The 15,109-nt window shown below is 39.7% G+C and overlaps 1 protein-coding gene across 1 annotated transcript; it reads left to right on the forward strand.

The window, feature by feature from the left end:
• The first annotated feature begins 3,621 nt into the window (after positions 1-3,621).
• LOC126829361 (uncharacterized) lies at positions 3,622-10,003 on the forward strand. The gene is made up of 2 exons (XM_050559173.2): positions 3,622-3,758; positions 8,059-10,003. The coding sequence occupies exons 1-2, from the start codon at positions 3,754-3,756 to the stop codon at positions 10,001-10,003; spliced, it is 1,950 nt and encodes a 649-aa protein (XP_050415130.2). The 5' UTR covers positions 3,622-3,753.
• Positions 10,004-15,109: the final 5,106 nt, after the last annotated feature.

The raw sequence follows: 15,109 nt of genomic DNA on the forward strand, positions 1-15,109 counted from the left end.
TGCCATCGATCGTGTTCTCGCGCAATCACTGTCTTTGAAATTTTTGACATTTTTATACGCTAAAATTTAATGTAGACATATCATATTTCTTGAGGCCACGTTCGTAGCACACTGCATGGTGCCATCGGTGCAGAAAAAAAAAAAATATGTCGTTATCCCTTTCGCTTCATTTCTATCGAATGTCATAATTATTTCAAATTTCAGAGTTATCTCCCTTTTTACATTATTGCCGTAAAGTCTAAAAGTTAAGGTCCACTGCATATTTGGTCATAGGTCGCGAGATGCAAATAGGATTAGGGCACGTGAGTGTTGACAAGACTGTAGCTTAGCGCTAGCCCTGTTTACATCTCGTCAGGGGCGCAGATCCCCCCAAAATAGTGGTGGGGACAGTCCATGCGCGGGCGACTATTGGTAAAGAGGGGCTAGACGCTCTAAAACGCACTCTGTGGGTATTTTCAGCATCATTTTCTGGCAAACATTACTAATCCCTGAGGCAGCAAATGATACGAAATCTAATCTAAAGACAAATCTTCAAGCCACCGTTCACGATTTATTCTCTCATGTACACTACAACAACTAGAAATATTTACACTACTGAGATTCCAGCTCCACCTCCATTCCCAGTAGTGTCCGAAGACTACGTAAAGTCTTTGAGCAAAATGTGTATTTAATTGAATACACAAATGTACAGGCCTCCAAATCTTTACGACGCAGTGTAGATCCTAATAATAATTTAAAGAATATTTTCTTTAGAAATTTATAAGTGTTCATACAGGGTGGGGCCCGTAGACTGGAAGCAAGGTGGGCGGCTTGGTTTGTGAAACAAAAGGACCCACTATATAACCGAACGCCGCTGGCTTTTACAATTTTTTGAATTTTTATTACAAAATGGTGTCTAAATATGCATTCTCAGCGATTCTGAGGAGTTTTTACCAATAACAAAATAGTTCAGAGAGCAATTTTTTAATCGAAAACAAAAACATTCAATAAAGCGTTTAATATATTTAAAACTAAAAAACAGTACACTTATATCCACTCAGCCCGTTTATTTTCCCTTTGTCTTCTTTCTGGACGGCCCATGACAGGTTTTAAAAAATGTCTTTTCCGATAAATTTCCTAAATTTCTAAACCATCTTCAAAACAGCAAAAAAAAAAAAAAAAAAAAAAAAAAAAAAAAAAAAATCAATTACTTATAATAATAAGTACACGATTCTTGGCTCAGCTTACTGTACTCCAAAAAATAGGGGTCTGAGTCTTAAATTTTAGATTTAATTGCCTATATTCCACAGAGAGAGAGATAGAAACCAGTCTTTAAAAATACGTTTATTTAGTATGACAGCAAATCTAGCAATGAAGGGTTCCCCTGATATACAAACTAAATCCTTTAGTTAGGTGATTTATAATCCAGTATACCAGATAAAAACAAAATCTCAGCTATTCCTTAACCCTTTAATACCCAGCGTATCAGATATGCACACCTACATGATATACATATTATTATAATCCCTATGGAATATTTTAATTATTTACTGTTATTATATGAATTATCACTTATTCCCTGTTAAATAAAAATCGGTCACCGGGTGCAGCTGTACAACTTCAAGGGAGCCACAGTGGCTAGATGGTTAAGACGCTGGCTCTCTAGCCTGGAGGTCGGGTGTTCGATCCTTGCATTGGCCGAGAAAGTTCATCTGGATTTTCCGACGTGGTTTCCCCTTGTCAGTGGTGCAGAACTGCGGGCCTGACAAGGACAGCTATCTAGTCGTTCGGATGAGACGAAAAGCCGAGGTCCCGTGTATACATTGGAATGCGCGTAAAAGATCCCTTGGCAGTTGGAATTCGATATAAGAGTAGGCGATAGTGCCGCTGCCCGGGCAAAATTTCCCTCATAGTACACTGTATGGCGTATGCCCGTCTTCATTAGCCCAGTATAGGAACAGAACAGTAGGACGTTAAACCTCATTTCATTTCATTTGTACAACTTCAAGGACCCTGGCCTCAAGTGCCTGGGACCAACTCTACATTTTCTGAAATGTCAATAAAAGCACTGGATCCAATGATTTCAATTTAAAAAAATAAACAGTAAGCCTGAACTTTTAGATTTTACCCATTGTTGGCGGAGATATCGGTATAATTTTCTGCAACTCATTGAAACTTTTTAAGGACGCTAAACTCCATTGCATTTCAATTTTAATAGCCCGGGAGCGTATACTATAGACTTATGCCTTTTGATCTGGAATATTGGGTATGATGAGGTTCGATCCCGGTATTGGACAGGTAAGTACCTCGGTTATTTCCGGCGTGGTTTCCGCTTGTCAGTGCGATGATAAAAACATTTTGCGGAATAATCTTTTCTGGCTTTTAAATTGTTAAGCCTTAGAACCTAGTAAAGGACAAAAGACCCAACCAGATATGTTATTCAAGTATGGGAATTTAAAAATTGTCGATAGCATTAAAACGAACCAAGGGAAGATGCCTGACTAGAAATGTCACTTTACCCTAGCAAATAGCAGCAATGGCTATCGAGGGCTATCGAGCTGACAGTTTTGGCATTTTGAATTCAACCACAGTTGAACGAACCAATAGACCGTAGGCTCAGTCAGGGGGGGGGGGGGGGTGTCCATCAAATGGGCACAAAACCAGACCCAACTTTTCTAGAGTAAAATTTTGCGTAGAATACAATGCCGAGTGGTAATCAGTCCGCCGTTGGGGCGTTTTCGAGATATTCGGGGGTCAAAGGTCAAATGAGGTCATTTGCACTGAAAGTGAATGCGCAGCGATTCATCATGAAAACATGCTGAAAATGAACGAAGGTAATCATTGTTTCAATAAAAATGTAAAGTTGCTAAATTCACCTTTGTTCTTTGTTTAAACAAAACAATTAATCCGTTTTAACGAAAACATTTATTAGTTTAAACTAAATAATTAATTCGCTTAAACTAAGTAATTAATTCAGGTTCCGTAGTTGTATTTAAACGGAATAATTAATCCGTTTTAACGAAATCATTTATTCGTTTAAATTAATTTATTTAATTCGGGTTCCGTAGTTCTGTTTAAACGAAATAATTAATTAGTTTAAACGAAATATCATTCGCCATGGCGAAATACTAAATCGTTATAACAAAATGTTATCGTTTATAACAAATTAGTTATTTAGTTATAACGAATTATTTAGTACGTTTAAACGAAATAATTATTTCGTTAAAACGAAATAAAAAATGCGTTTCATATTTGCACCCCTTTCGCTTAATCTCTGTCCAAAAAAAAAAAAAACCCTTTAAAGTTCTTATATTCAATTTCTTATATTTGAACAGTAGGACGTTAAACCCAATTTCAATTCATTTAATTTTTCCTATATTTAAATAAGGATGTTTAGTGATTTCTGGGGTTTAACTCGAACTGTTGATTTTGCAAAACAAATATAATATTTGTTATAATCTAGACATGTTCTGTTATCAAAGCGATAGTCGATAAAATATATTTTAAAAACAACTCCTTGTCATTTAAAATCATAGTTCCTATCAAACGCAGACGATACCTATCAAATTGACATACACAAACATACACGGCCATATGTCAGTTTCCATGGTAACCAATAGTTCCGCAGCGGCAAGAAGAACACGAGTGCGTTGGAGAGAAGAAGGTTATACTTTCATAAGACGCCTGAAAGTAGTTTCGTTGGAAGTCAGAAACTTGGAGATTAAAGAATTCACAGAAAAGTTTACAAAAGTGCATCTTGACTCGGGAATCAGGATGAGGTGAGCGATAAGTTTATATTTTTATAGAAGGTTTGATTTGATGTGGTCTGGTAAAACAGTCGACGAAGTTATATTCTTGTCTTCATGGTATTTTAAACCCCTTGTGTTATGTATAACACCAGAAATAAACTTCGCGATTACAGTGTAATTTGATATGAAGAGCTCGTGTCGCTGAACCAGAGTATTCTCGCATGTTACTCACATTTTATTTCACGTTAAATTTTAGTAAATGTCTCAGTCAGGTGGATTTTATAAAGTTGAAACGGTGATAAATATATTCACCACGGTTACAAGTTATCTAAATGGCATTAGGTTTAATCATTGTCAAATGTGGCTCATTAGAACACGATCAAAATCGTTGTACACGTAGCCTACATGTATACTGTATCATCGGGTACATCTCTTTTTGTATTGGGGTGGAGGGGATGGAGGGGATGGATGGGTGGGTGGATGGGTGGGGGGGATTGACTCGGGTTTTTCTGGCGTAGTTCCCCTTATTGTATGGTGTAGGACGGAGGACCTGACAAGAAACATAGCGTCTAGTCATTCGGATGGTACGAACAATGAACCGATCGAGGTCCTATAAATACTTTGGTGTGCACGCAAAAGACACGTTGACAGCTAGCCGAGTTGGTGCAGAAAATTCAGCATAGCGATGCGAAACCGGGGTCCCGAGGTCTTGTCCCCGGGCTAATTTTTAAACTATGGCGTCTAGGAAGCAATTGTTATCTCGAAATGATAATACTACCATGTTGCAGGGAACATCGTGGATCCCCCAGTTGTAATTGTGCGATAAGCATTGCACCTGTTCTTAAAACAATGCTTTCCATTTGTTCTTTATCAAATTTCCTAAAGTTCAAGACCAATTTGTACATAAAAGAATAAAATATACTTGAAATTAGTGCAAATGGGGCTAGGATGATTTAAAATGAAACGTCAAAGTTTTATGACAGTGGGCCGTGATCTGATTAATCGCTCTTTCACTTAATTAATGGACATAATTTGAGACAGTGGTGAAGTTTTATAGTTAAGTTTAATTTAGTTTTATTGTAATGTAAAATTACATTTTAAAGAATTTAAGGTTCCCCGTCTCCCCTTCGGGCTTCTCTCACACACCTTTACCCCCACCAAAGACACATCCCACCCACACCATCCCCAGGTTACGAAACTTGATTACACAACTCGAAACAATTTTTATGGCATTTTCCAGATTGGAAAAGAAATTGTACTTTAAATTTCGAATTTTTATCAGTTGAAGTTAGTTTCATCTCGAGGTCGAGTGGGAGCCACGGTGGTTAGATGAGTAGGACTCTGACCCGCTAACCTGGAGGTTTCGTGTTCGATCCCTGCATTGGACGAGATAGTTAATCTGGATTTTCCGGCGTGGTTCCCACTTGTCAGTGCCTGGCAAAGGATGGGACAAAATATCGAGTTCCCGTGTACGCATTAGAGTGCACGTAAAAGATCCCTTGACAGTTGGAATCCGATAGTGAAGGCCGTAGCACCACAGTCCGGGCAATATTTCCCTCAAAGCACACTGTATGGCGTATGCCCGTCTTCATTAGCCAAGTCAGAGCAGAGCATGTGGGACATTAAACCCCTTTTCATTTCATTTCTCGCGGTCGAGTAGTGTGTGTGAATTCGTAGTACTGTGGTTGGGAGTGGGGGAGAGTGTGTGTGTGTGTGTGTGGGGGGGGGGGGTCGTATTACAAGCAGGATACTATTTTATAACAAACAAAATAGATAATGCCCGAGATCAGCTTAGAATAATTAAATAAGTCAAGAGGTTAAACCTTTATAGATAACAGCTGTGGTCAAATATATATTATGCAATGGATTATAAATCTCTAGTAAAAACATATGGACATTTAGTTAAATCTGGGTAGATAAGAGTTTTACGTTTATACGATCAAATTGAATCAAACAACAAAGAGAATTTAGAGAAAGAGTTTTCGAGGAATGGAGGTTGGTGGTGGTAACCCGGTTCTTTGTTCGATTCTTTTATATGGGACAACAATCACTGGTTAATTATCATGTTATCGTTATTTGTCCTGCACCATTACCCAAAAAACCCACAGGACAATCCCGAGTACATTTCTCGGCCAATACCGAATCGAACTTGGGTCCCCAGATTGTGCGCCATCAATTGATACTGGTAGGATAGTGCAAGGTAAAGCTAATGTAGCACTAAAATTAAGAATATCCCAGTATGTTCTGAGAAGGTTAGCCTCAATGGATTGTGAGCCATAGAGCAACTTGATTTGTATGCTGTTGTGGGTGGATGTAATAATGCAATAAAGCTGGATATAAGACCTCCACCTCCACCCACCCACCCCCAGTCCCCGACCCCTCCTACGCTCTCGAGATGTCTGTTGAAAAATGATATCTGTTTTAATCAAATTGCATGATCAATTGCAAGATCAATATTTTCCAATTATATTGGACAAAATGTCTGTGAGTGATTGGACTAGACCTACTTATTTGTTAATTATTTAGTCCAGACGTTATGACAACTGTATCTTAAATTACCATATTTTATTCTACCATCACGAACATGGTTAATTACCGCAGTAATACTATATCTTGGTTAACTGGCACTTACTAATTGACAAGCATAAAATAAATAAAGATAACTATCCGAGAGCGTGAAAGAGAAAGGGAGGGGGGGGGGTACAGTCAACTAGACACAAACTTGGGGGTGGGGGGGGCTGGGGTGAGAGTTGGATTTGAAATGGCTTTAACGTCCTACTGTTCTGCTATCTTGCCTCAAGAGAAAAAGAGAGGGATGTGAAATGGGTTTAACGTCCTTTTAACGTCCTACTGTTCAGCAACCTCGAGTAAGAGATAGTAGAGGGGGAGGGGCGTACTGCTGTCCACTCGACAGAAACTAGGTCATATTTCGGGAGAGCGAGAGATAGGGTTTGCTGTCCATTCGAAACAAACTAGGTCATTTTGGAACTAACATATGGTTCACGTATTTTCAATGATTCGCTTGCCCGTGAGGGTCTTTGGCAGTGGGAGGAATCAGGTGGACCGGGAGAAAACCTACGAGGTTGGACAAGCGAACCTACTCTTTGTCATACACAATCGAAACCCCGTCACTTGAGTCAATGACAGACCTTATGATTTAATGCGTTAAACCATTCGGCCAACCAACCTCCCCTTGTCTTAATTAACAGGAACATCCGAGATATCTTACTTAGTCCCATAATTTTATGTCATCTTTACCGGATTACCGCTAGCGGGCCTCGTTAGTTATGTCTTAAATAAATGTCCCGGGTTGAAATCAGAATGGGTTTAATCAATTGAATTGTGATTTTACGTCCGACTGGGCTAATGGAGACTGGCTTGCGCCATAGGCTTACAGTGTCAAGGGATCTGTAACGTACATGTCAATGTGTGCATTTGAACTTGTTTTTTTTAACCCATCCGAACGCCTAGACAACTGTTCTGGACAGGCCCTCCATCCTGTACCACTGGTAAGGGAAAGCCGCGCTGGAAAATCCGGAGGGACTTTCTAGGCTAACACCGGGAGCGAGCCAGCGTCTTACTCATGGAGCTATCACGGTTGAAGTGCATTCTTGATTGTTCAAGTCTGGATCTCGCTTAAACAGTCTGATTAAAATACAGATTGCCACTTGCTAGTGATGGTGTCCGTGGTGACTGTGGAAATAACTAAGAACGCTTGTCTACTTGTTAGGATATGACGAATAGTCATGGCCCTGTGTAGACCCACACCCCACACGTGCACAATTTTACCCCTGCATAGCCAGGGTAGGCCATTGGGAATCAGATCGGGGGCTCTGCGACAAGAATACCGGTCAGGCCGACGTAAAGCTAAATAAATATATATTTCTGGGCCACCAGGGGCTTCACGGGCAACGGAGCGATGTACTGTCTACACCCATCTCCTTGGGCCTGTCTGCTTATAAATTGGCAGCACACCTAAAAAAATCACTTCGCAGTCGAAGTCGAAGAAGTGCAGGCGGAAACGCCGCTGTCCAGACAAAATTATCCTTATGAGAATACACGCGTAACTCTTTACATGCGCCAATGGTTAAGGGGTTTAACTCAATTATGGATTATTTCCTAAAGACATACGTCATTGGTCAGGGAAATGGAGGGCTAGGGGAACCACGAAATGTTTAAATGACCTAAATTGTTAGTAAAGAAAGGAGAGGGCGACGTTGGGTAGGGCAAATGGGACGGGACATCTGTTATATACCTATTTGTCAAGACACAAATAGGGAACCCGATCGCCAATGACAGACTGCATTAATTATTCTTTCTTATTTTTCAGGAAAAGTCACGTGAAACTGAAGAAGGTAGCAATTTTATTATTTGGCGTAGTTATGACGTCATCATTCTTTGCTCATTGGATAACCAGAAAAATCCACATTCCGCAATATATTCACGATTCCAAGCAAGAGACGGGCGATTTTCTGGTCGAAACCGAAGCTTGTCGTATTCCCGACTTGGATCCGTTTGATTCGTCGATAGAAGAACATATTCGATTGGCCAAAGGTATCCAGTGCTTTGCTAAACCCTCCATTACGTTTCAAGATGGCGATATGCTGCGATTAAATTGGACGACTATTTATCAGTCTTACAAAGGTGATTTCTCGCATTGCAAATATCAGGGTATCAGGCGAGGAGAAAAAATGTCAGACGAACATTTCATCTACACAGATTTAAGCGAAGAGTTTCACGCAGATGTTAAAATGTCGGAAGAATTTATTCGTGTATATTGTTTCAGTACTTCCGGAGGAAAAATTTACACAAATTTTCATGCGTTGATAATTCCCAATCCTACGAGACTAGAAGAATTGAAGAAACGTCTTAGACGACACGTCAACACACGGAAATCGCGGGAAACCTTAAACGTTGTTATGATTGGTGTCGATTCTGTTTCGAGATTAAATAATGTTCGGAATATGCCTAAAACACGCGACTACCTATTACGTCATCTGGATGCTATAGAATTACAAGGTTATACCAAAGTCGCTGATAATACTTTTGTTAATATCGTTCCCATGACAACCGGACAGTTTGTAGAGGAGTTGCCATGGAATGAAACAAAACGCATGGAACCGTTTGACAAATACAATTTTATTTGGAAGAACTTCGCTTCCAATGGTTACAGTACAATGTACGCCGAAGACGCCCCGAAAATGGCCATTTTTACCTATCTAAAAAAAGGGTTTCATAATCCCCCTGCAGACTATTACAACCGCCCCTTTTCAGTTGCCATGGAAAAACATCCTTCTGTGTGGAATCACGGGCACCAGTGCGTTGGTGATCGCTTAGAAACCGACATTTTGTTAGACTATTCACGCGATTTCGCTAAAATGAACAAAAATCATCCTTATTTTGCTTTTGCATTTATAACGCGGCTAACCCATGACGTCCTGTCAAACGCTGGATTAGCAGACGATGTTTATTACAAAAGGTTAGGACAGTTTTATAAAGATGGCCTCTTCAATAACAGTGTAGTAATACTTTTTAGTGACCATGGACAACGGTTTGGCAGTTTCAGAGAATCGTATATTGGAAAACTTGAAGAACGACTTCCGATGATGTTTTTAATTTTTCCAAAATGGTTTTATAAAAAATATCCCCAAATAACAAAAAATTTAAAAATAAACCAAAATCGATTAACGACACCCTTTGATATTTACGAAACTTTAAAAGATATTTTATATTTTACTGGTGACGTCAAAGGTGACGTGGATGTTAAACAAAGGGGGATAAGTCTGTTTGAAGAAATTCCGACATCCAGATCATGTGATCATGCCGGTATCTTACCTCATTGGTGCGTGTGTATGATGCAGGAACAACTTCCGGTAGACCATAGATTTTCTAGACTCAGTGTAAAATATTTAATTTCAGAAATTAATAGGCAAATATTCCATTATCGCGATCTATGTGCGCGGTTAGTTTTAGGGCACATCAAATCTGTACATATTTTAAAAAATAATGACCAGCTATTGAGGTTCGATCACAGTAGTAATGACGTCATCAACAGGACTGTTGTCTATGGAAAAAGAACGAGCATGGTTACCTTGTTTCAAGTGGCAGTGGTTCTTGTGCCAGGGGCTAGTGTGTTCGAGGCTACAATAAAATATGATGAAATGACGCGCATGTTTAGTCCAGCTGGTGATGTAAGTAGGATCAATCGCTATGGTAACCAAGGTGATTGTATAGACGAATCTCATCTTAGGAAATATTGCTTTTGTTTTGTATAAAAATTATTTGTTTGTATAACTGTGCTGTGTTCTGGTTTTGCCTTGTCATCTTGCAATATCGCAATTACTCATTAAATTGAATTCATTATTCATACAACAAAACCATTGAAGAACAATCTCATCTCTGAGATGTGGAAATCATTGTAGCCACGGTAAAAACAATCTTATGGTATCATGTTTATCCGCAACGTAGCACCGACTACTATGGGGGTACTCGAATGAACGTTCCGGAATTGAATTCTCACAATCCCAAAAATAGTGACAATCGAGTGAAAAGCGGTATTTCGGGCTACAACGCATGCGTCGACTGGATAAGTAAATATCTCAACCAACCATGCAGCCGAAACATATTTGTTGTGTTTAATTACGTCACGATTCTACTCACACCACCTTCGTAGTCCGGACTGACAGAACTGAATTTCGCGTCACTCGATTGTAATTCTGTCAATTCGGGACGTTCTGGACTGTGAATCAAGCATCCCCAATGAGTTCAAACAGTACTTTGTGGCTACCCGTCCGATTAGGTTACTATAGTTATAACTTGTTGCCAGGAGGAACGCGTTACATTGTAGCGAGAATGGGCCCAGAAGGTCCCATTAGACACCGTGTTTCATAAGACAGGACTGTTCCTTTAACTACGCCGATAGGGGATTGCGAATTTTTTCGGTCCTCAAATTCTTAACCTATGATGGACTTGCCCCTCAACACGACTGGCTCCGCTTACAAAAGAATGTGACGGACAGTGCTCAGAACATGCCCCCCCCCCCTTTTCACTGTTAATGCACGGTCCCAGTGACATTTTCATCCAGGGACACCATGCAAGCTCAATCCTTCTCTGTGTATCGTGTGTTCTAGAAAGAACAAGCCTCGCACAAGACTGTCGTCTATAGTCTATCTAGGAAGATCGTGGTGGTCGAGCTGTTAAAGTCCAAATACTTGCGTGGGTCGAGAAGAAAATCTAGATTTTCAAGTAATTGGGTTTGACAATGAATGTGTAGCCTATTCGTTTAGATTAACAACGGACATGACAAACAGTTTCAAAATAACCGACGTACAGCGGCGGATCCAGGAATTTTTGCTGGAGGGGGTTTGCCAGGTTCCGGAGTCAATGTATCTCTACCCCACCCCCCTCCCGCATGGTCTCCATCGTCATTTTGGCGTATATACATATACAATGAGCTTTTTAAACAGAGAAATTCAACACTTCGTTTGACGTCAATTTTTATTATGAATTAATACAATGACATTGTGATTCAATTTCATGGATGCAAAGCCTTAATTATTGTGATATCCTGTACCACATCTGACGATAAAGGATAAAGCACACGCCGAGAAAATTTTCTCATAAAAAGTGTTGATTTACAAACAAATTTATGTAGCTGAGCAGGGAGGGGGGGGCGCTCTGGATCCGCCCCTGCGTATTGTGTTGATGGAACGATGGATTGGATCACCTTCCATGGAGTTTTATAAATATTCCGTCTAAGTCTACAATCGTGTGTTCCTACTAAAAACGCCAGCATCGTTGTGTAGTTTGGTGTGTCGGAAATGTGGACTCGATTTTTCATGAATTCTCCCATCTTAGTTTATCAACAAATCGATAAATTTGAAATTTACGTCAAAATTATTGTATACAAAACTGATACAAGGGAAACAACTCGTATTGTAATATGGATTCAGACTAGTAATGTAGTCAGAGTTATAAATAGACAATTTTTCCTTTAATTTTGTTCTACCCTTTTCCTGCATTTTTTGGTTGACTTTTTGGTCTAGAATTAGAGAAAAGGGATCAATTTGCAATTTCATAGCAGTTTTGGGTAATACTGACGATATTACAGCGGAGGGATAGGGGGTGTAAAGTGTCTTTCTGCAGGGCAATCATTGAATCGGAAGTGAGATTTTGAGCCCAGTCAACATCAAATCCTCGCAGCAAAGAATCTAAACGGTCAACCGACTACAAAATTATGATGAGATTGCCAAATGTGGCCCCCTGTGTACCTATAAAGATTGGAACCAATGGAATGTTGAGCAAAAAGCTACAGCCATTTAACATTAAGTCAATGAGCAAAAAATTGCTAGTCCGAGTCCATAAGTTCACAAGAACTAGTATTTGGCCACAGATCACTAATGATTTCCCCATTGACTTTAATGTTAATTCTCCTTTCTTAGATCGGCTCTAACGTTTTCCAAAATATTCGTTTGGTAGAACGCTTTCTACCACAGATGGAGCAGAATGTGGCAACTTCTTGCCCAAAAGCACGAACGAGGTTCACCATAGAAAACATGATACACAAACTTGAAGTAACTACAAAAAAACCTGCAATTTTTCGAGCTACATTTCAACTTAGCCAACCTCTCAACTTTCGTATCCTTCCCCCTCAAAATGATGAATATTCACCAAAACCTGGCAGAAAATGTATTTTTAAACCCTTTTCTTCGATTCTACACCAAAAGTCAACAACAACTTTCGCTGTTAGCTGTGTCCATTTCACATTGACTGCACTGCTAAACCCATGATTTATTTGTTGTTCATCAGCGTGTACGATAGATAGTGTTTGTCACAAAATTGGACCTTTGGTTCTTTTTTAGGGCGGATTGACGGTCATGTACTTAACAAAACCACAGTATAATTTAAATATCTTTATAACTACAATACCATATTAATACAATTATAATATAAATACATGTAATTATTCTCTAATGAGTTCATTATATCACTGATTGAAACAGCACGAAGAATCACGTTTCTACGTTGATGAAATGACGATGAGTTGGTGGTAAACGCGCGCACAGCAGTCACTAGACTAAATTTAACTCTCCGCAGCACATTTAAGAAGATAATTAAGATAAGGTTGATGAATTATTCATGTAGATCTTTTAATCGCGATAAAATAAATAACTGGAACAGTAACTACCAGATTATCAATTTAGATAACACCATCCTTAGCACATTAACATTATCAGAAACAGAAACAGGTCACAAGTAAATGTACTAATTCCTACTTATTAATCACACAGATTACCATTATAAAGACACACAGTCCAAATCAACGAGACACACAGTCTAACACCCATTTAGTTGAAATATCTATAGGAATGATTCATGAATAATGATCAATGAATACGTGTGATTCTTCCAAAATCCATCATTAGAGTGACTATATAAATTCATATCTCCCACCACGTAAACTACAGTTTCACTCACAACCAATCAAACCACGACAACGAAACAGGCAGTCCACGTGCATTCAATGCAATCATAACTGCAACCAGACACGTGAATTACTCAACCTTGGCAAATATTAACTTTCACACATCTTACAAATAAACAATAAAATCAAATGTTTATTTGGTACGTCAACGGCAAACTAATATTGTAAACTATCTTTGTCTAATAAAGATATTGTCATACGTGACAGTGGTTAGATAGACGGAATAGTTCTCTATCATTTGCTATTTATTGTGGTTGAATTTTTTTTATTAAACTATTCATTTCGTGTACAACAGAGTAGAATATATCGCACTTCGGACGATATTTACAAATGATTATGTGATAATTACGTAATTTGAATGATTGATAGAGGTCATCGATGGGGTTGTACTGTTTATATGAATGTGCGTTTGAATGGTTTGGGGTCCGCGAATTTTTTTTTATCTTCACCGTGCATGGCACCCGACATGCGTCACCCACCCCATGTCCTTTTCGTCGTTGTCCCGTTCCATAGATCAACAAATGTCTTAAAATGCCTCCAGTCACAATACAGTTAATTATATACTCTTAAAAGAAGTAGGGGATATTCAGAAACAATACAAAACTGCGGAACTACACTGTTGTTTTTATTAAAGGTAACTAGTGTATGTCAATAACAGGCCAATCGTACACATGAACATAAACAGTTCATATGGGCGGCTTATCTGACGGCACCATTTCTCTCGCAAAGAGATACACTGTCAAAAGTGAAAATTGAGGTTTTTGATTTCTGTCATTGGTGCCAGTCATTATACATATGTGATAGAACTGGTTAAACACGTTCCAAATATACTGAGCGCCATGGGAAACGCATCACTTTTTTTCCCCAAATATTTTATTACTAGGAGGTTTTGTATGTATAATATTATGCAATACTATGAACTATTGTTTCACACAATACTCCAAAACGCAAAAAATATCGGCCCGTGTGCAAAGAAAAAAAAAAAAATTGCACGAGATGCACATGAAAACCCAATATTCACGCGCAGCATTGTGTGTGAGCCCTTTAAAAGCATGTTTTCAACTTAATGTGCAGTACATGAACTGTGAAACGTCAATCTGTCGTAATTTGTTGTTGGACGTGTGAAGGAATCGAGCTAGAGATGCCGAGACTTACTGAAAATCAACGGAATGAAGCAATGGGAATGTCCAGGGCTGGCATGTCTACACGTGCTATTGCCAGACACTTCAATTGTCATCAGTCCACTATTGTAAGGTTGGTGGAACGTTTTCGAGTTACTGGATCAACACGTGACCGTCAACGTCCTGGTCCACCACGCGTTACAACCCAGGCTCAAGACCGCTACATCCGGGTCACTCATCTGCGTGACAGATTCCGCCCAGCGACTCGAACAGGTGCAGCAGTCGTCGGAAGGCAAGGACCAGTAAGTGCCAACACCGTAAGACGTCGTCTAAGAGAAGTAGGACTCCGTGCACGACGACCTTATGTTGGAGCTATCCTCAGGGATCATCACCGTCAGCGGCGTTTGATATGGGCTCAAGGTCACCAGACACGGAGAAGAGTAGACTGGCAAAGTCTGCTCTTCAGTCGCTTTCATCTTATCACGCTGATGGCCGTCAACGTGTGTGGGAACGTCTTGCAGACTGCTGCGTCTTCGAGACGAATCGATGGGGTGGGGGAAGTGTAATGGTGTGGGGAGGCTTCACATTTCATCACCGGACCACCCTACACATTTGCAGTGGGTCGCGTTAATGCTGTAGCCTACCGTGATGATGTCTTGCAACCAATTGTTGTTCCGATGTTTCGAGCGCACCCACAACTTCAGCACTTCCAACAGGATAATACAGGTCCGCATACCGCCCGTTTTAGTATGAACTACATGGCTGCTAACAACATC

Source organism: Patella vulgata, chromosome 8, assembly GCF_932274485.2.
Source record: "Patella vulgata chromosome 8, xgPatVulg1.2, whole genome shotgun sequence".
NCBI classification, from domain to species: domain Eukaryota; kingdom Metazoa; phylum Mollusca; class Gastropoda; family Patellidae; genus Patella; species Patella vulgata.